The sequence below is a fragment of the Hippocampus guttulatus genome, chromosome 20 (genome assembly GCF_054856545.1).
Source record: "Hippocampus guttulatus isolate MCC_2025c chromosome 20, RoL_Hgut_1.0, whole genome shotgun sequence".
NCBI lineage: Eukaryota > Metazoa > Chordata > Actinopteri > Syngnathiformes > Syngnathidae > Hippocampus > Hippocampus guttulatus.
This window is the reverse complement of record NC_141280.1, coordinates 9,702,057-9,723,988: the sequence shown is the minus strand read 5'-3', so window position 1 is coordinate 9,723,988 and position 21,932 is coordinate 9,702,057. Positions and strand designations below refer to the sequence as shown.

At 42.7% G+C, this 21,932-nt stretch overlaps 1 protein-coding gene across 2 annotated transcripts in view; it reads right to left on the bottom strand.

Moving 5' to 3' along the window:
- LOC147187962 (NBAS subunit of NRZ tethering complex-like) overlaps nt 1-21,932 on the bottom strand; it is a 92,651-nt gene that overhangs the window by 9,242 nt on the left and 61,477 nt on the right. For both annotated transcript variants that reach the window (XM_086100779.1, XM_086100780.1), the window contains exons 44-50: nt 20,025-20,278; nt 17,752-18,098; nt 15,612-15,854; nt 13,020-13,222; nt 12,226-12,315; nt 11,196-11,379; nt 1,773-1,909 (exon numbers count right to left, since the gene is read on the bottom strand). In XM_086100779.1, the coding sequence (XP_085956905.1) occupies nt 1,773-1,909; nt 11,196-11,379; nt 12,226-12,315; nt 13,020-13,222; nt 15,612-15,854; nt 17,752-18,098; nt 20,025-20,278 (1,458 nt within the window). The remainder of the gene's footprint in view (nt 1-1,772; nt 1,910-11,195; nt 11,380-12,225; nt 12,316-13,019; nt 13,223-15,611; nt 15,855-17,751; nt 18,099-20,024; nt 20,279-21,932) is intronic.

The following is a 21,932-nucleotide window of genomic DNA, read 5'->3' as shown; positions in this document are numbered from 1 at the left end:
CACATTGAACCTAATGAACTTGCCTATTAAATTTTGACCTTATGTCTGACCACCTGGGTTAGTCTTCTTCCAGTGGAGGTGAGCATCAGTTGACCTCCTTTTGAAACCACAATTTCTTCCTGCGCAAAGTACACCAACAGTTTCCAATAAGGCCAGTTGAGACCCGTTAAAGAAACATCAATTCCAATGATATTAAAACGTCAATATGGGGTATGAGCAACATTTCTTTTGCTCCCTACATTTGAAAACAGATATTGTATATTCTCTCCCTTTCTCGATCAAAAGATCCTGGTTTCATTTTTTTCCAACCTCCACAGATGATGACACTACAAAAAGGCGTTAAAAGAGCTGCAAAGCGTTTCTTCCAGATGCTGCTTTTAGTTCCAGCATTATCATTAGCACAACGGGGAGCCGACAGCTGGCTAATGGTGACGTTAGCGTTACAGCGCGCCTAGCCTCATTATTGATTGTGATATTATTGTGTATGAGGGGGATGAAAATCCATTTTGCGTCCGTGCGACGCTTCCACTGATCAACACGGGCTAGGTCACGTGTATGATTAGCGTGGCTCACGCCTGCTTTAAAACGTCTCAACAGGCAAATGGTGTTGGCGGTGCTGATAAATCCTCTGTGCTGTCGTGAATTCATTTCAAAGCTCGCGTCACATTACGGCAGCAAAGTGAGTCCTAATTAAACAGGAGGAAGTGGGACTATTGCCTACGCTTTTTTTATTGCTGTTTGTTTGTAAGCAGGACAACATCAAATCTAACAAAGTGATTTCCTGAAAGGGTGTGGGAAAGAAACCATTCAGTTATTTGGTGATCACAATAAAAGGTGGATCCAAAAACTCTTAACACCAGAGGAGTACCCGTCATAAATTAGATCGCTCTGATGTCCCAAGCATGTTGCAGCCATGCTACATTTCTAGACGGCTCGTCCATCTCACATAGATGTCAGTGTTTGGTTCACAGGGCAGTGGTGAACATCAATAATGAACACCATATTCTAGTTGACAAACATCCAAACCAATTCTCTTCAGGGTTTTTTTTTGGGGGGGGGGGGGGGTTTGGTGTGTGTGTGCTGCCATTGCGCCGCAGGGATAAACCCCCACGGTCGTCAGCAGGGTTGAAGAGGGACGTCATTACGGATCCATCGTTGATGCAACCAAACACTGCTGAGACACGCCAGCTGCTGCACGGAGACATGCACCGCCCGCCTTATCCAGAGATAAATTTCGCACCAGCTGTGGTCTAGAAATTCGGCTTTGCTTCTCAGCCATGGAAAATAACAGCAAAAGTGGGTAAACTTTGGGCTACATTTGCTTTAAAAAAATGTTTTGAAGTATCATTTCACTGCCGTAGATGTTTCAATTTCTTTACGGTCTATTCGTCACTTCATTTTTTTCAAGGTGTGAAGGGGGAGTCTTGCCCAGCTTGTCCATGGAATTCAAGCTTCTCCCTGTCTGTACTGATGAACACAGCCCAGTAGATGGCAGCGTTGTCTCGCTTTGGCTTTCAGTAGTGTTTGCGCGGAAGATTTGACAAGTGAATTTAAGTGAAGTTAATAAATACAGTACATGTTAGTGACCAACCTTCACCCCCCACCCCCAACACCCCCCCCCCCCCCCTCCCAAATGCAAAATGATTCCAACAACTATTGTGTGAATCTTGGTCATGCAAACACCTGGTAGGCTGGATTAAAGAACAGAACTAGCCGCCAAGCCTTGGTCTACACCCAGCTGCAGCAAGGAAGAAGTAATAAGCTCCACTTACACATCTTGCATGAAGGGCGGCCAAGCTTGCAGGAGCAAAATGAGCGTCTGGAAGTGCTCCCACTGGCGCGCCGCCTCCAAAAGCTCCAGGAAGAGGCTGTTGCGCTTTTCTTCGTTCTCCACGTCTTCTATCTGCACCTGGCGGAGTGGCAGGGAGGAGATTGGGTCATGCGACCTGCTTCCAAAAAAGCCATCTCGACACCACGGATGCGGACCGCTACCGAGGTACAACAAATCAGATTGTACTCTTTTGAACTGTGTTGTTAAAAAGGAACTTGTGGGAAAGTGACATGTATGGCGTCAAACCTTAATGACATTGTTGACCATCGATGCAACAGATGAAAATGTTCTTTTCAAAGCAGCGTTCCCGACATTGTCAGCTGGCTTCCTGCATTTTGACTGATCTTTCGAGATGCCTGGGATTTTGTGTTGTATGAAAATGCGGTATTCAGTCAGGACCAGAAATATTGGGAAATGGACAATTTTCTTTTTGGCTCAACAAAACAACAAACAAGACGTGCTTCAATTGCAGAGATTCAGCCTCAATTGGCAGACAAAGCAAAACGATGACAACTGTGTCCATGTCCCCAAAATTATGGACCTGAATGTAAGTTTGGTTGGTATATACGGTTGATCGTACTGTTTGGAGATAGCTGGTGAGGTTCATCGTCAGAGGGGTAGTAGGTGGGTTGGTTGGTAGGTACATTTGTTGGCATGCTGGTGTGAAAATTGGTCCGCACACTGTTAAAAAAAATAAACAAAGGTTGACTCGCAATTTCAGGGCAAAAAACTTTTCTAAATTTTAAGTTGGGCAATCAAACTCAATATTTAAGTTTTGCCGTTTTTCCCACCTTTCAGAGGAAACGAATTGCCCCCTCCCCTCAACTTCAAGATAGAAGTAAAAACAACTCAGCAAGTCATTAGGGAACAAACAACTTAATCGCTTTGTTGTGCTAACTAACATTGTTGCCGTAAAAGCCAAATCACTTATATTTTAAGGTTGTGAGACAGGGGTGTCAAATTCATTTGTCGCATTTAGTTATAGTAACACATTTTAGTTATAGTTTCCCTTGGAGGGCCGTTATGACTGAACCCAAATAAAGTCAATAATAATGGTTTATTCAACTATTGTTTAAGTTACTGTAATGAAGGGTTTGGTTACAAAAAAAATGCTTATAATATGTCTCTGATTTATTACATATGAGAAATTTAAATTTTGGTAGAGATTTTAGCAAGCATGATGGAAGTTGACATGTTTGATTTGCATACCGCGGGCCACATAAAATGATGTGACGGGCCAGATCTTGAGTTTGACACCTGTGTTGTAAGAAGTGAAATTACTGTTTCACCAACAACAAATACAAGTTGCGCTTTTTTACAGGGTGTCGCTCTGGGTGGCTACAGTTAGTAGGTCAGTCGATGGAGGTTCAGCAGGTTGAGTTGGCAGCAAGCTAGCTAGTTAGCTAAGTTCTCATGTTGTTAGCGTTCAATGGAGGTTAAGCAGGTTGAGTCGGGAGCAAGGTAGCTAGTTAGCTAAGTTCTAATGTTGTTAGCGGTCGATGGAGCTCAAGCAGGTTGAGTCGGCAGCAAGCTAGCTAGTTCGCTAAGTTCTAATGTTAGATATGCAAGCGGCAAGGCAGGTGGTGTAGTCGTCATTTCAGTTGCCACTTATTGTCGGCGGGTAGAGGGAAATGGACATCATAGTCCATTCATCTTAGCAAAGAGTGCTCGCCTTTCTTTAAGTGTACCATCGTTTATCTTTACTTAACGCTGAAGGGGGGAAAATGTGGTGCGCTTCATTCATTGCTAATGGTGTTCCTCCGGACCACACGCTGCTCTAATGGATAATTAACGCCTCCTCAGTCTGGCCTCACTCTTTAATACCACTCAGTTAGCGTCACACCGCTTTGTCTCCTTTTGGGGGAAAAAGGAAAAAGAGAAAATGGATGCCGCGTGACTGCCGGCGTGTGTCATTTATCCGCCGAATCTAAATGAACACGCAGATTTGTAAGCGGCTGTTTTTTTCTTTTGTTTTTTTAATGTTTGTTTTTTTTGTTTTTGGTTTGCTCAGTATATAGGCAAAGTGGAATTTAGACAGAGTGGAGAGAAAAAAATGCCGGCTAGTATTGCAGGAAGCTGTTTGCTTATTCCGTTTGCCCATTTGTAGTTTTGCATTTTGCTAGCATTGATGGCCAACTATTGTCAGACAAACTATGTTTTGGTTGAGCATTTCTTTATCTGGCAATTTTGCACTGATCTGGTTTCTTGATTTGAATGTAGTTATATTATTATCGTTACTAGACATATACATTATTTTACTGTGCCATATAATGAAAATTAATTTATACTATTTATTGTTGTTTTTCTAATGATTCATTGAAGTATTAGTTTTTAAGAGAACAAAATGTGAGCTTGTAATGATACATAAAACGGATGTTTTTTGGAATATTGCATTTTCTTGTTAAAATTAAACTTTATTGACATAATATTTTGTTCTCAGAATACAGTGATAGGGTTCAATCTTGGTCCCTCAACCCCATAATTGCAAAAATTTGCTACTATTTGAATTTGTTTCCCCATAACTTTGCAACTTGAGACTCCGAACATAAAGTTAAGAATAAAACTGAGTGATTCGCTTTATTGTAACATAAAAACAAATCTCAGGTCAATTTTTTTCCTCCGAACGTCTTGTTTTCCTTCAAATTAGCACAACTTTAGCACACACTCAGTCTATGCTTCCGCAAATAGAAGCTGCTCGTCTAGTTGCAACGCCCTAAAGTAGCGCTGCCTCTGGTTGTCAAGGTAACGAGAGCCAGACTTGTCATTGGATCAGCTGCAACTGGAGACAGATTTAATCCGGAGCTATTTGACGCATTTTAACAAAAGTCAGTCAGGGAAAGATTCTTAAAACAGCAGGACACTCTTTTCAAAGGTGAAAAAAAATGCAGAGTGCGTCTTCTTTAAATGCATGTTAATGGTCTTAAAGTGCTGAGGAGAGAAAACTAGGAAAAGATTCAGTGTCTTGCTGCCCCTTTTTTTCTCTCCTTAGTCCGAGCACTAATTTGGTGCATACCCCGAGGATTTGCAGCATTGTACAATGTTAAACGAGCAAAGTGGGATGAAAGTGTGCATGCTAATGAGGCGGCTGGCACAATTAAAAGGCTGAATATAAAATCAAGACAGGAGTCTTATTGTTTGAGGTGGAGTCGGGACAAATAAAGAAAATGCTTGAAGAATTAATGATAGCTATCTACGCCAAATTTACATAAGTCATTGCTTAATTACACTCGGAGAAACAAATGAGGTCATTGCGTGTCATTACTTGAAATAATTCTCCATCATTACCTGAATGTTAATCAAGTGAAAAGACGAGAACGTTGAAACACTTCCATGTCATAAAAAGTCTGATGATTACCTTTTGCTAAATGCATGCTGTGTTTGTATCACAAATTACAATAAGAGCCTCACTTGGTATTAAGTGGAGGTTGACCGGTTACTTTTCTCCAAAGTTTACATTTAGGAACTAAACACATGATCATATTCCATTGATGAAGTTCGACTAGTTCAAATAAAATACTTTTTTTCTCTTTTTTTAAATCAGATTTTGTGAAGAAGTGGTCAGCACAGATGACAATGTAGGTCTGAAGATTATGATAATTTGTGTCTGATGATGAAAGAGTACCAGTGGCCATGATGTAAGGGTTCATGCATTCACATTTATATTCAATAGAAATGTGGAAAATCCTTAACAGATACGCCAGTTCGACACTCCACAAAGAAATGTTAATAATCCAGCAAACGTGAATGATTGAAAAAAAAAAGGCACATTTATGTGACAAGTCTTCAAAAATTGCGATTCATGCCCCCCTGAAGTCCCATTCCACACGCTTGCTGTCAGTTAGGTCAAACTTTTTTTTTTCTCGCAAATATAAATAAATAGAAACCATCCGTGCTCTTCTGTCTTCCCTCTGCGTGACGTGCGCGCACTTTCGGCTAACAACGACGGGCTCTAAAGCGCTCGCTTTAGAGGGAAGATGCATTTTTGCGGTGTCGACATAGCTAGCTAACTGCATAGCCCAAATATGGTGACTAACTGCTGATGCGGTACCAAGGCAATCAAGTTCTTAATTAGTTACTACATCTCCACAACTGAGACTTGACTACTTGTTGCACATTTTCAGTAACGAGTAATGTATTTACAGAGGTAGTGGCCAACCTGCGGCTCGCGAGCCGCATGTGGCTCTTTGGCTGGTTCCATGCGGCTCTCGGGCTTTCACACGACAATTGAGGAAAACGCCTCGGCGATGGCGCCGCCATTCAAACAACGGTGCTTAATACACAGAACGTCAGCCTGTCATCAATCCCGTTACTTGATTGACATAGAGGGAAACCAATCAGATGACTGAATCACCGCTCATGCGCAGACAACGGCGCTAAGTGCTACGCTAGTCAGCGAATTACCTCTGTTTTTAGGGCAGGGGTGCCCAATACGTCGATCGCAATGTGTGTCTCTTTGCAGTAACAGTAAAAAAATTGGCTCTTAGTCTCTGACTGGTTGGCCACCCCTGATTTACAGTATCAAGAAAATAAATCTTGGAATTCACTTTCCGGCGTCTTTAAAGTGATTTCAACATTGTGTGGATACACAGTAGTCTAGCGTGATCGGCTCTTGAAAGTTAAGTTAAGGCCATTTACCTTCTCTATTTGTCCTTGACCCGCGCGACAGAGAGAAGCAGCGGAAGGAGGCCCCATTTGGGCTTGTCAGTGTGTATCGGCTAGGGAGCGGCGTCGATGCTTTGGGCTTTTTCCGCCAGCTCATCAATATTCATCCACCCGCCGCGGCTAATGTCCCGAGCGGCGGGCGGGAATGAAGTTGTAGAGGTCGCACACTTCGCACGAGAGAAAAGACAACGGGCAGGAGAAAGAGGGAGAGCAATGTTGAGGATTTAAAAGAAAGAAAAAAAAAAGCCGATAAGAGACTAAATGAGACACAAACAAGAGAAGGGCGAAAGAAGCCTCAGGGCCAGCGGGATGTTGCGTTCTGGCGGTTTATCGCCGCGTCAAAGAGTGTAGCTGAAACACGCACATCGTGCGCATGGAAAATATCCTGTCTGCTGTTTTCTACTTTTGACTTGAGCAGCACCTTTCCTAGCCTTGCAGCGCAGACTTTTATAAGTATCCTATGGAGAAAATAAATACAATGTAGGAGGGGAACACTACATATACAAAAAGGTATTTAAACACATTGACAAATATATTTAAAGCGTGTCGTAATGGGAAGGCGTGTGAGAGTCTTTCGAAAATAATGGCGCAGTTCATCGAATCATGGTGGACGCCATGTAAAAAAAAAAAAAAAAACGTTCAACGAGAGCCATTCGATGACTCAGTGCCGCTCACGCTGCCTGTTTTGTTGTACATCCGTAAATAAATCATTTCACCTTCACAATGCCTTTCTCAGTCTTGTTTTTGTTGTTTTATAATTTGAAGTGTCACAGAAACAAAACATATTAGCATAAAAGTAAGCCTTCTGATCGACATGCTCGTTTCTTTTCCGCAACAAACTCCGTCGCTCCGCTTTTAGGTCAGGAACGATTGTTTCTTTTCGGTTGGTTGGGTGTTTATATTGTCACACGGCTGCCAGTCGTCCACGGCGAAGCTGAGGGGCACTTGAAATGGGTGTCGGGGTAACAAAGTATGGACCTCAAGGTGAAACCATATGAAAAGAAGAAAACAGATTGAAACTACACACCTCCCGGCCGCCAACACACACGCCTGCTTGACATGAAAGCTCAGCCCACAAAATATCAATATTAAACACACACACACACAGTATATTTTAAAATGAAGCCCATTTGGAGCCAGACTGCGCTGTCCTTCATCATGCATGCGGCCTTCCCGGTGGGGTTGAGGGGGGGGGGGGGCTGTCCCATGAATATTCCATCAGTGAGGAAAAAAAGGTCAAAGAGAAAAGGAACACACGTAAACGCCTCGCAATTACTTACGAGCGGGGTGCGATCGCTGAGGAGCACAACACCGGCAAAAATTCTGGACAAATCTGGGTGACACAATCTCTTTCTGAATGTTCTCAGTTCCTGTATCGACGGCTTGTTTAGCCAAATCGACAAATGGACGGATGGATGGCCGGTGTGCGGACAGATAGATAGATAAACAAATGGATGGATGATAAAGAATAGATGAGCTCGCTCAAACCACTGTCTGCTTTTATGAGAAAATGTATGATTACTCTCGTCGCGAACAGCTCCGGGTCATCCAGCGACTGAAATTATTGACTAACCACAGCTGCTCAGTCAAAGTTCGTTTTTGATTCAAATGGGGCGAGCATTAGGCCTAACTCATCAAACCTAAACAACAAGTGTTCCCCGTCCAACTCATGGCACATTGTTCTTCCAACTGGAATGATTTCAACTCCTCCTCGGGCTTTTTGTCTTTTTCGCCTTATTTCCACTCCTCCTCACTCTGCTCTCGTTTTATTGCGCTGCTCCCGTTTTTTATTTTACAGAGTGAATCATCCGCGGTGGTGACCGGCTAGATGACAAGAGGCGGTCTCTCCAGGCTATAAGCTTGAAAACTAACTAAAGTGTTGGCTGCAGAAGACCGCCTGAGGGTCACAGATGAAGTCTGCTAAAAATAAGGAAAATAACAGTTTAAGGACGAGATAGCACGACAGCGACCTGTGACGTGTTGAGAGTGGCCTCACTACCTTTGCGGTGATTATGTATCCAGCCAGCCACTTGCGTTCATTCTGAAACTGACATTACAGTTTCATACAAGAGAAAGTTTTGCTGTTAATGTTTGAATCTTTTTTTTTTCTGTCAAATTAAAATTGGTGTTCGAGGAGTTAGCACGTCTGTCTGATAACGTAGAGGTCCAGAGTTCAATTGCAGGCTCTGACCTTACTGGGTGGGTGGAGTTTGCATGTTCTCCCCATGCCTGCGTGGGTTTTCTTCGGGTACTCGGGTTTACTCCCACATTCCAAAAACATGCATGGTAGGTTAATGGAACACTCTTGGTTGTCACTAGGAGTGATTGTCAGTGTGAATGGTTGTTGTTTGTCAATGTGTGCCCTACAATTGGGCTTGTACCCAACCTCCTGCCTGAATGCGGGTGCAATATGCTCTAGCATGCCCGCGACCCTTATGAGGATATATTGGAAAATGGATGAATTGCAAATGAAAATGAAATCCTCCTTGGCAGAGGTAATTCTACAATCCTTCCTTTAATGTGCAAGGGTTCACACGCACGCATGCAGAATTTGCATTCATGTCAGTTTTTTTGTCTGCTAAATGTCACAAACAAATAAAGTAAATTATTGCCCTGGTGGGCAAAAGGGCACGTGTGGCGCACAATATAGATTAACGCGCGTGCACGCTACACTCGCGAACAAAAGACGCGCTCCCGTCCTGACAGGGGTGACATTTTAACTGCCGCTGGTTTTGACTAATCACTCCAGATGAAGTCACAAAATCTATGCAAGGCTTCACCTCGCCACAAGTTAAATGCTAAGTGTCGGCCTCTCTGTCGGCGTCTTGTTTTTCTGATGAGACATCAAAGTATGGCCCCTTCTTTTCAAACTGTTTTTGTCTAATCCTTCTAATTAATTGTTAGTTTGCTAACTATTTTTTCCCCCCAAATGAGCAACTACAAAACTATTTTGTCAAATACGACTAACTAGTTTGAGTTGACTAAGTGACACGACAAACTCCTTAATTAGTTTTCTATTTTTCACACTGACAAACGGAATATACTGGTTGGTTAACTAGCTAAGCAGTTTTCAAACTGAACAACTGGCTAACTAACTAGCTATTTAACTACTTCATCAGACATGAGACTAGCATGGTTGTACTAAGCAACTAGTGATGCCTGCCTGATCCTAATAACAAAAAGCTAGCCAGCTAACCAAATGACTAGTTTGACAGTTGACTCTGATACTACAATAACTTGTTTGCTAAGTGAACAAGTAATCCTACTAACTGATCATTAAATATACTAGTTTTCAAGACATCCAGCTAACAGGCAAATTAGCTAACAGTCTACCGGCTAGCTAGCTAATTAACCAACAAATTTACTTGCTGACAAATTTGACAAATGGACTACCTTTTGCTTAATATTACAAACCTCACTCATGACTATTTATTCTTTTTTTTTTTTTTTAAGTAACTACTTGGCCAGTGGACAACTAGCTATTTAATCCCTTTAACCATGTGCTGAACAACCATCATGACGACACATAAGATTTGTTTGTGGAGAGGTACTCTGAATATCTCTGGAGCACGCTTTAGGATGACCATCTGCTCCTAAACTGGGGAGCAGAACGGATGGAGGAAACCCCCCCCCCACTCAAAGTAGAGAAATGTTATGCATTAAATCTTTCAAATGTGTCGAGAACAAGACTGCATGCATATTGAAAGACCTTTAACAAGAGAGAAGGTACAGAGTGTAGAACGTCCTTTCACAAAAAAAAATAAATAAAAAGATTAATTATAACTGCTCCCTTTGGCTGTTCACTTCCACCGTAGTGCACAACTCTATGTGTGTGCGTGCGTGTGTGTGTGTGTGCGCGAGCCTAGCAACTATAGCGAATGGGACCACACACACACACACGCGCGCACACACACACACACACACACCTGTCTACTGCTGCCAAGCGTACATGAACACCTGAATTCTGCAGACCCTTAATTAGTCAATGAAGTGACGGAATGGCCGAGCAATTTAAATGGAAATTTGAGGGAATATTGTCAGCAAAGGTTCACTTCACCATACGTTACCAAAACAAAGTCATCGTTTATTTTCTGTGCATTGTGTAGCTAGGCCTGCATTGGGGTCTTTCTCAACTTCAAACACCCCCAGCACCACAATTTCTAGAGGTAACAAAGCAACAAAATAATCTGAACTGCCTTACAAAAATAAATTGAATTTTTACTATTTTATCTTATTTTTTACATTTTAATCTATTTAGGACAGGATATTTCATTAATTTATTTTTTTGCATCGTTATTTTGTGCCGCTATGCTGGTTTTCTGTAAAAAGATGTTAACTTGGTTTAAGCCAATGTTGTCCTAAACTTAAAGGCATACAAAAATGTATCTAAAACAAATACAAACAAAACAGACAATTGAGACAATTTGGATGCACATTTTTTTCCCTGCTTCTTAATGCATCAGTGAGGTATCGGACGAGGGACTTGGAAAAGGCAGATTTTTAAAATCAAGTGACTTGCACTCAGATTCAGGAGGAAAAAAAAAAGTGATCGGGACATTCTTAAAATGTATATACACCAAAATATATATTGTAATACAGTATTTTTTTCATAGAGTTACATGAGACAACAGTGTTTTATTTTTCTTTTGATCTTTTGGGTGAGTTTAGTGTGTATAAGTGCGTGTGCGTGTGCGTGTGTTACCTCGGTGTGTTTGAGGACTGCTTGTGTCCTGTAGAGCAGCAGGAGACGCACATCAGCGTCGCACATGGTGAAGTTACTCTCTAGGATCTGCAGCACGGCGATGCGAGGACGCACCGGGAGCGACGGGTCGCCGCAGAACGGTCGCAGCCAGGCCAGCAGGTCGTCAGAGCTCACCATGCTGTCACTGAAAGAGTGAGATTGGGTGCGTGTCAGGTCCCATGAGAGACAGCTTTCCACACAGACTTTCTGGACAAAAATAGACCTCGCCAAGGCCACACACTCCACAACTGAATGTAATGTACCCTTGCTAATTTGGGAGAAAGAAATGAATTACTTTTTGCCAAATCTAATTAACAGGTTATCAACTATGGCAAGTGGTTGAGGCTACTCGCTAGCTTGCCATCCAACTAGTTTGCAATTGGAATAATTTGCGAGCTAACTAATTTGCTAGCTAACCAACTGAATCAATGTAGCTAACTCATTTGCTGGTGGACAAACTAGCTGGCTAGCTAATTATATCAAACAAGAATTGCTGTCTTATGCTAACTAATTAATCAACTAATTAAATAATTAACTCGATGTCTAGGAAGCCAATACCAATGATGTATTTTTGTGAAAGCCTACAAATATTTGTTTGCTTACCAAAATGCTACATTAAACTGACTGATTAAATTTTTGCTTGCTGATCAACTAGCAATCTTAGATTTAAAAAATGAACTAAAAAAATTTACAACAAAAAAGCATTTTTACACATTTAACCAACCAACCATTTGCTAGTAGGCTAGCTAATTAACTAATTGACTAGTCTCTCACCGTCCATTGTTGCATTTATCGGAATGACTAATTTGCTAGCCTACTAACTACCTAGCTAGCCCTAGCGTTATAGCGAACCTAGTCTAATACTAACCAACATATTTTCAGGAACAATCTTTTCAATAGTGACAAGCATAAAAATAAACAGTGTTAACACGTCTCTGACAGTGTCAATCAAACGGTGTTTCCAATGCGTGGGCATGTGTGCACGACGTACCCCTCCTGTACACTGCTGTGCACTGCCATCGCCATGGCCTTGAGCACGTCGAGGGCTGCTGTGTGGTTTGTCAGGATGTCAGGGTCGCCGCTGAAAACAAACACACGCATACCAGAAACCAGAAAAGTGAGTGCAAAATGATAGGAATGGTCTTACATAAGAGTTCATTAAGATAAGAGGTGCAAAAGAAGACGTGTGTCGGGGGGGGGGGGGGGGGGACAAGCACTCAGGAAAGGAAATCAAAGTCTTTTCTTTCAGTTACCCAATTGAAATGCAACGCTGTGCAAGGAAATCAATGTATAAAAAAAAATTATTAAAATATCATTTTAGTATTTTGAGCTTCTCACTCCTATGAGGACATTATGATTGGTTGGAATTGGTTAGCTCTTAGCTAGTTGCTAATTTGTTCGTGTTTGATTAACAAACTATCAGAAGTGTGCATTTACGCTCTTCCGTCAATATCGATGGAAGGTCCGTCAGTCCGTCACTGATGGATTCAGCTTTTTGCTGGCCGTCTGACAGAATAAGCACCAATGGAAGCAATTTTGGGCCGTCCCCTTGGACCGCCACAAACTCCAAAAAAGAAACACGGCAGGCTGAATGATAGCTTATCAATTTAATGACTTAACTCAGTAACTTAACTGAATTGTGATACCATGACTGCATTTTGTCAAAGAGTTTGTTTTTGAAGAGAGCGTTTAAAGCGGGTTGACGAGTTAACTAAATATATGACCGATAATTGCTGCACCTTGATATTGTCACCAAAAAATATATATATATATATCATAGGGTACCTGAGCACAGCGACAACTCTAGCCACGGCGTCCTGCAGCACACTTTTGACCGATAGGTCTTGCTGTCCCAAGGCGATGTGCAGGAGCTGGCGGATACTCTGGAGAGGCTGGCCATCGGTCGCCATGGTGACTGCCAGTTCGTGGACCTTGGACCTCTCGGAGCGGGACAGATCGTAAAGTCGGCAGTAGCCCCGCAGTTGTTCCTGGGATGGACCAGAAAGCAAACCAAAATGAAATGGAAAGGGGCGTAACAGTGCCGCCATTGTACCAAATGGATATACTTAGGACCGTTTAAGCTAAAAGCAAGGAGCAGTAATACAATATGGTCTATTGTAACAACGCTTTCCCACAATGCACTTGCTACACTTCACGGGAAAAAGGCCATCAAGGAGCCATTGCAATAAAGGCCCTACAGGCGATAAACATTTGTGGTAGTTAAAACCGCAGAGTGTAACGGCAGCCTGTCACAGGGGCGATATTCACCGCGTTATTTTGTATTGTTTTGACGGATGGCTGTGAAGTGAAAAGAAGTGTTTTGGCCCCCAGCTCAAATGGCCAGTAGTTTTGAAGTTGCACTCGGTACGTGTCGCTCGCCTCTTGTCGTAAGTCACTCGGAAGTCTTTCGGGAAAGGGTCCAATTGGGCCCAGATGGCCGATGTGATGCTGCAGACTTTATTATTGTCGGCCGGCTTGGAAGAATGCACGCTCCCTGACAGTCTTTACAACGGGGTCAGACGAGGCGAAAAAGATAAAAGCGGAAATAAGCAAATCTGGATCCACATGAGTAACAAAAAGGACAATTTGATTGTTCAGCCATTAGATCGAACTGAGGACACAATGGCTTCGGAGCAGCTTTACATTGGGTGTGTATGTGGGTGTGTGGGTGTCATCACATCATATTTTGTATTGTGAAAGGACCGTGTGTATAAAATAGCGATTAAAAAACAAAAACAAAAAAATAAAACAAAAGTGGAAATCGGGGTTTCAATGTGATCAACATGCAGAGAGCGTGGGAGTCAGAAATGACCGTCTTTTACTCATATCTCACCGTTGCATAGCAACACTGCCAAATCATAACCTCCCTTCTTGAGTGCGTCCACACACGAGTGTGCACACGCAGCAACAGGAAGGTGACAGCAGGAGAAGTTGCTTCGTGAGAAAGAGCGCGACAGACACACTCCAGCGTGGAAGGATAGAAAATCCACAATGGGAAGAACAGCAAAAACAACAAAGTATGCCGCCAAATACGTCATAGAGGCAAGAGACAGCAGTATTTATGTGCAGTTATGTGTGTGTGTATTCAAACAATTCCCCAAAAGAACTGCAGTGATTGATGCCTTGAGATGACAGTTTAATTTATTCCGTGACCATGCTAACAACTCAAAACACACTCAAATCATCTTTCCCCATTAAAATGAACGCAAATGCCATTAATCCATTCCAGGCTCTGGTAATACCCCGCAAGAATTTTATCCATCCATCCATTTTCCGAACCGCTTGATCCTCACTAGGGTCGCGGGGGGCACTGGAGCCTATCCCAGCCGTCTACGGGCAGTAGGCGGGGGACACCCTGAATCAGTCGCCAGCCAATCGCAGGGCACACAGAGACGAACAACCATTCACGCCCACACTCACACCGAGGGACAATTTAGAGCGTCCAATCAGCCTGCCATGCATGTTTTTGGAATGTGGGAGGAAACCGGAGCACCCGGAGAAAACCCACGCAGGCCCGGGGAGAACATGCAAACTCCACACAGGGAGGCCGGAGCTGGAATCGAACCCGGTACCTCTGCACTGTGAAGCCGACGTGCTAACCACTGGACTACCGACCCGCCCGCAAGAATTTTATAATAAATAAAATAGAATTCTATAATATTATACTTGATAAAAACGTTGCAATAACATCATTAAATAGGATAAAAAGATTCCAGCTATCTCAAGGCACCACTGCACATCGGCAAATTTTTAAGTTATTGCATTTGAAATTATATATTATTGTAGTGATATTTAAGTCCAAATTTGTTGGTCATTCATTTTTTTTCCCACCTCAATAAACAAAATATTTAATGAATCAAAAAACTGAAATATTGAAACTTAACTATTTTAAGATGTTTTGGTCCAGAGTAAGTTGCAATTACATTGTTATATTTTATATTATTGAAAGATTATGATATGAAGTTGGAAAAAGCAATTTTCAAGTGAATTTAAAAATTGGAAAACACCAATTACAAACGCAAGACAAAAATATTAAAAATATCACTTCAATAAATCAAAATATAGAACATAAAACAGAATCTAAAAAAAGCCAAACAATTTGGAAAATTGAAAAGAAAAAACGAAGAATAAAACATGAATGTGAAAAAAATTACAACAAAGAACACAAAATGAGCAGAAAAAGAAAACAAAGAAAATACACAAAATAATACAAAGTGCACTGATATAAAATAAATGTCATAATAAAACAAATAAACTAAGTGTACAAAATACGAGGTATAAATGTTGTTTTGTCATGTCATTTTTGCTCAGTGCAGTGTTGATGAAGTATGTCCAGTCACGTGTGAACATGATGCGGCAGATGCAGACGGCCTTTACCTGCGGGCTGTCTCGCAGCGACGTGATGAAGTCATGACTCAGCGTCTCCAAGTGGGCCTGCGACTGGTGCAGGTGGGCCAGGGCGTCATCCAAAGTCATCGCGGCCTCTTCCGCGTCTTCCCGCTCGCTGGTCGCCTCACCGCTGGCTGTCGCTCGCCCTCCTCGCTTCTTGCTCTTTTCGGCCAGCAGCCGCAGTGTGTTGGTGGCTCGCCGGAGCACCTCGGAGCGCGCCTGGATGCTGAGCTGGAAACCAAATAGAAGGGAATGACATCAATGATTATGAGATCATGTACACTCAACACTGGCCAACGCCAATGATTTGTTTCCAAATAGATTGTACACGTGTGAAGATGATGTCGAAAGACTGAGAAGCACATAGTACTCAGGTGTGCAGATACAGTTTTAAGCTGTTCTTCACCAATTCAGTTTTCCCGATTTATTTATTTTTATTTTTTTGTGCTGTAGTTTAAGTGGTGGCATACGACACATTCTGGCTCAGGCATGTGTCGTCCTTCACCCACTATAGGAAAAATACATTCCAAAGTCGCATCTTCCTTTCGTATAGTCCCTGGCATGGCTGCTTTAGGGTGCCCCGTTAGCCGTGAGTGTGTGTACGACACAATGAAAAAGGATAGGAGTGAGGATAAGAGTTTAACACGTAGCTACGTGTGAGCAGAAAAAAAAATGCTCGACGATGGGGTAACTTGATTGACAGTTAAGTGGGGCGTGGTATCAGCACCTTCAGTGTACACGCCGACAGAACCTGACAATGGCGAGGGTGGCTTGATATGTCACCATTTTGATGCCTCGGTTTGCATACAGTCTTCCCTGTGTTGTCAAGTTGACAAGGCATATTTATTTTCACTGTACAGGGACATTCAAGGCATTAAGAGGCAGGTAGAAACCAACAAGTGAGCAATAATAACCCCAGCAAGCTTGGGTGTGTGTGCAAGCGTGTGTCTGTGTGCGCGCACACAGATGATAGCTACCAGCAGGGTGTGATTGATTGGATCCGGTATGAGAAAGTTAACAATTCAATAGGAAAAGAGCAGGCCTTTGGCTGCTGGGAGACTTCATTCTGTCTCAAGGAAACACACACACACACAGTCTAATGGTGTGAATGAATTGCACCTTTTTTTTTTTTCAGACAAAATGACCTTGCAATGAAGGTGGAATTTCATGGCTTTTACCACACATAGAATGACAACAACCTACAAGAGCCTCATGAGGTAAATGAATCGTAACCTTTTTTGGGAGTGTGGACCATCGGCCACTGGCTTTGCAGCTATCCAATATTTAAATTGTCTAAACTGCATTGCAACGTGGGAGATGTTCTTCCTTGACAATAGCATCATATTTTTTTGCAAAACTATGTAAATTTCTCAAATTGCAGTGTTGTAGTTTTTGTGTTGCAGCGATTTGGTTTAGACGCTCGAGGTTCAATTGTCTGATGCGCGGCGGGGGAGTCATTTTTTCAAATCCTGTTCTGTCCAGTCGCTTTCGGCCGGGTGGCTCAGTACGCGGCGGGCCTAAAAGTGTCGAGTGGATGAGTAAGCGGCGTCAACAGTAACTACAAGCTGAAGGTTAAACATTAAAAATGCTCTCTCTCTCTGATGAATCATCTGATAAGGCCAAGAGAGAGTGAGCGTTTCCCACCACTTTCTGACAAAAACATTACACCGAGTACATAAGGTCCAGTGGGCGGTCAGCTGTGCCCTCGCCCCGTGGCCTTGTGGGAAATGGAGACATCCATCATGTGTGGGGAATACATGTCGGGGGGGGGGGGGGGGGGGGGGGCAAAAAGGAGTCAGTGAGAGGAGTCAAGGTTTCCCCCCCTCGGAGTTGATGGAGAAAGGCATGACAGCAGGTTTCAGGGAGATAAAGTGCAAGTTAAAGTGCGCACGGGGAGCATAGTGGAGCCTGCTGGGTGCTACACTTTAATTGGCGCTGAAAGGGGGAGAGGCAGAAATTAGCTCACTCAAGGGAGGGATGGAGGGAGGGGGGTCAAAAAAGTAGTCAGATTAGAAAAAATGGTGGAGAGTGGAGAGCAACAGGAGGAGGAAAAACAACAGGCTGCTATAATTGTGTTACTTTAGCGCAATGAAGAAATAATGACAATTGCAAATGGGAACTTAATTACATGTGTGATGGCCTCAGTGGAGAAGGTGATATCATCCAGGAAGTGGACGGCATGAACAGGAAGCAGCCTGTCCAGGTACTTGGCGCAGGTGTCGTAGGCGTGCAGGTAGTCCTGCTCGTTGAGAGGCGGGCTCTTGAGCAGATGGGCGTCGCCCTTCCAGAACAAATTGCGCAGCCAGGTGGCGTGGATCGCACTGGCGGACAATGTCGCCCCCTGGCCAATGCCGCCGGGCCTCGGCAGCAGATGGGCCAGTTTAGAGATGGACAACACGTTCTGACTGGTCAGGACCGGTTCGAGAGCGGCCAGCGGGTCCCGGGATTCGTCCGTGAGGTGGCGGTAGTTTAAGCCTGCCACCAAATGAAAGAAATTAATTTGCCGTGTTATTGGTTTGCATATTCAAAAGGAAAGGTTAGTTAAAAATAAATACATTGTATAAAATGAGTGTGGGGACTCTTGACCATTACCAGAAATCAGGTTAAAACTATGCCTTTCCCATACCAAGCCTTTTTAAAACTGTTTTCCAAAATCTTGCTCTTGCGCTGTTCGCTCTTTTAGTAATTTTAGTAAGCGACGTCTTATTTCTATACTCATCTTTTAAATATCTTGAACTCTTTGTTTGTAACAGTTTTTAAATGTTATACACTTTACGATGGTTACTTGCATCTGCACAATGTAAAAAATGTTCGGGTTTTTTTTCATTTGGAGCTTTGTGCAACAATGCTAGGTTAGCTTTTTTTTTTTAATATTCAAATTACAGTAATACAATATTTATATTTTCCATCTTGATGTATAGTCCCAACACAAAATATGCACGTGACTGCTGTTGTTGCTTTGCGTCATGCGTGCTGTAAAGCAGACAGACAAACGCATTAGTATGGCAGCCTGTCTGAGCTTGAAATATTCAACAGTGGCCCGCCTATGGGTGGCAGATGCACATATGCGCGCGCGCGCACACACACGCATGCACACATCAAACCGTGATAAACACGCACACGCGTGCACCCACACGCACACGCGTAATTCCAGACAGACACAGGCAGACACTTGAGCTGCAAAGAAGAGAGGAGGTTGCACTCATACGAATGCTCACTCCCCCGCCCACTCACCCACTCAAATGGCCGTCTGTATCGTGTTGTGAGCAAAATCGCATACACAAATAGGGTACAACGTGTGCTTTTGTGTCATTCCCAACAGTATATATTTTACATTCACATGTATTTATGTACATGTGTCTGCCCGTCCGCGGGGTGCCGTCAGCCCACAATTAAAACACATTAGATTGGAAGTATATGCATTTTTAATGATGCTGGCAGGTGGGGCAGTTTGATGGTTGCGGGTGACAAATTCTGCCAAGCAACAAGCGGCCAATCATGTGGGGCATTACCGGAAAAAGAATTTTGTTCGGTTGCTTGACAATAAAAAAATCAATTACATATGTATGTATATATGTATATGTATGTACATATATATGTGTCTGGGTAATTTATAAGGTAAATTAAACCTTTGCAATTAGAATGTAATAAGGAAAAAAATATTAACAAAATTGATATCTGACAATTGAAAAAAATATTGATCTAAACTGCTTAAGCCTCACGAGCGTCGTGTTAAAATTTAAACAAAAATGCAAAAGTGGAAACAAATGAGCAGTTAACGTGTAAACAAACAAGAATTAGAAAATGAAAAAAAAATTGAAAATAGTTTTTAAAAAAATAATTCGAGAACTAAAACATTCACACAAACAAATTTGAAACTAACAACTAAATAAAAGCACAAGTGCCTCATGGAAAGTAACAAGCAAGACAAGTCGAGCTTCTCTGTGACAATTTATGAGGCAAAAAAACAATAACAACCTGGCAATGGCGTTGCGCGTGAGCCGGCAGCTTGTGTGGAAAGCTGCAGCGTCATCACACAGCAGACGGCGCAAGTGAGGCGTGAAAAACCCCGCTGACCTTTCCGCAAAGTCCTCAGAGACCGGTCGCCGCATCACCAGCCGTTCAATTGTAAACTTTGCGCACTCAAGCGGTAACAAAGTGAAACTTGCTCACAAACCACCTTGGAGAGGACACTGGTGGTGAGTGGTCAGGGCAAGCGAAGCACTACAGAGCACCAGAAGCATTGACCAACATAAGCAACCTAAATTTGAATATTTGCTCCATGAAATTGTATTTATCCACTTCCAAGAGTCTTTTCTAGTCATTTGGTCGTGTTTCTCTTGGCTGTACTATTTCTGTACATGTGTGATGATAACTTCTTACATTGAATTGACAACTCACCGCTGGCCACAGCACGGAGCTTCTTGAGCAACTTGATGTGGCTGTCAGGTGTGATGGCGACGGCGGCCACGTACGGTCGGCAGCCGGCGGCGTCCAGCAGTGTGTAGTAGTAGAGCAGCCGGCTCAGGTCGCTGCCCTCCACGCTGGGCAGCACGTACTTGCTCATGTGGCCGTAAAAGCTCTGTGGGTCGCTCTTCAGCGTGGCCAACAGGCCCAGTGACTCGCTGCGGGATTCGATGTCCTTGGTGGACAGACTGCGAAAAAATTAGGGACATCACATATGTAGAATAACTTCACACATACAGTAAGCCTAACTGATCATTTCGCATTTTTGATAAGGAATAGGAATGGAAGACTTCCTTTGCCTTTTCCAAGCATGGCTTCTTGTGACTTTTTTGTGGGTCTACCCATGCAAGTCATGCCTACCAAATTTCCTACTGTGAAAGTAACTTTGGGGGCGGAATTTTCTTTCTGAATGTCCCTTGAAAAACACCAAGATAATCCCCTATTGTCTTACTGCAAACAAAAATGACAGACTTCCTGTGTCTTTTTACCATGGCTTCTTATCTAGAGACTTTTTTGTGGAACTACTCATGATATACATGTCTACCAAATGCCATATTGCCAAGTGAAACTGACTTTGGGGGTGGATTTTTTTTCTCTCTGAATGCCCGTTAAAAAACACCAAGATTATCTTACTATTGTCCTACTTCAAACCAAAAGGGCAGACTTCATGTATCATTTAAGCACAGCCCCTCGAGACTTTTTTGTGGAACTCTTCATGATATACATGTGTCCCAAATTTGATGTCGTTGGGTGAAACTGGCTTCGGGGGCAGAATATTCTTTGAATGAACCCCGGGGAAGGCCCAAAATGACTTTAAAATGGCTTCTGCGAACAGAAATGGCGGACTTCCTGTGTCTTTTCAGGGATGTGTTCTTGAGACTTTTTTGTGGGCCTGTCCAGTAATGATAGACATGTCGACCAATTTTCATGACACTCATTGAAACAAGCTTTGGGAGCTGAATATCCCCAATATTGTAAATTTCCCCAGTGTGGGACAAATAAAGGATATCTTACTTTATCTTATCTTATATTCTTTAAAGCAGGCCCTTGAGGACCGAATCTGGACACCTCTGCTTTAAAAGACACCTGGTTGCTCTAAAAACTAGAAAGACAACATATATACTGTGTATTTTTTGTCTGGCTATGTATGTAGCCCGCGACCAAATGCTGCGGTCGAGATCCGCTAGTGTAATCAATCTTGGCCACACTTTCTATTCAGTGAAATAAAGCAAAAGTCTCTTCTGCAATGAACCAGTGGCCTCCACCAGCTCCATTTACAATATTAACAGCAGTCACGCATGCAGTCAATCAATAACATGCCCATAGACACAAATACACAGACGGCTTCACACATAATTGTCCAAAACACACACACATGGCCCACTATTGGTTCTAATTTATCATGAAACACAATCCATGTAGCATTTTCTTATATCCTGTCATGACAGGGTGAATATTTCTCACTGATCTACATGCACGTGCTCAAACACATACACGCAAGCATACAAATGCATATGCAGACCCGGCACACAGTTTTTAAAACACAATGGGCTGCAAGTATAAATAAGGTAAATATACAAAAGGTTGCAGTGACTTGCCCTTATTTAAGAAATGATGTCAATTGAAACAAATGAGTCTCAGTGTGTGCATATATGCTCACCAGATGACTCTATAAACTGCGCATTAGTACCTCCACCAAGGCACTTCAATGTATTTCCTGAATGCCAATTAGCAGTATTATGAAAAAAAAAACCTGCACGTTGAGCTCACAATGAAGGCGAAGGTGCCATACCTCCCTTGGCGAAGGTGCCATGTAACTTACACAATGGTGTCCAACTTGGT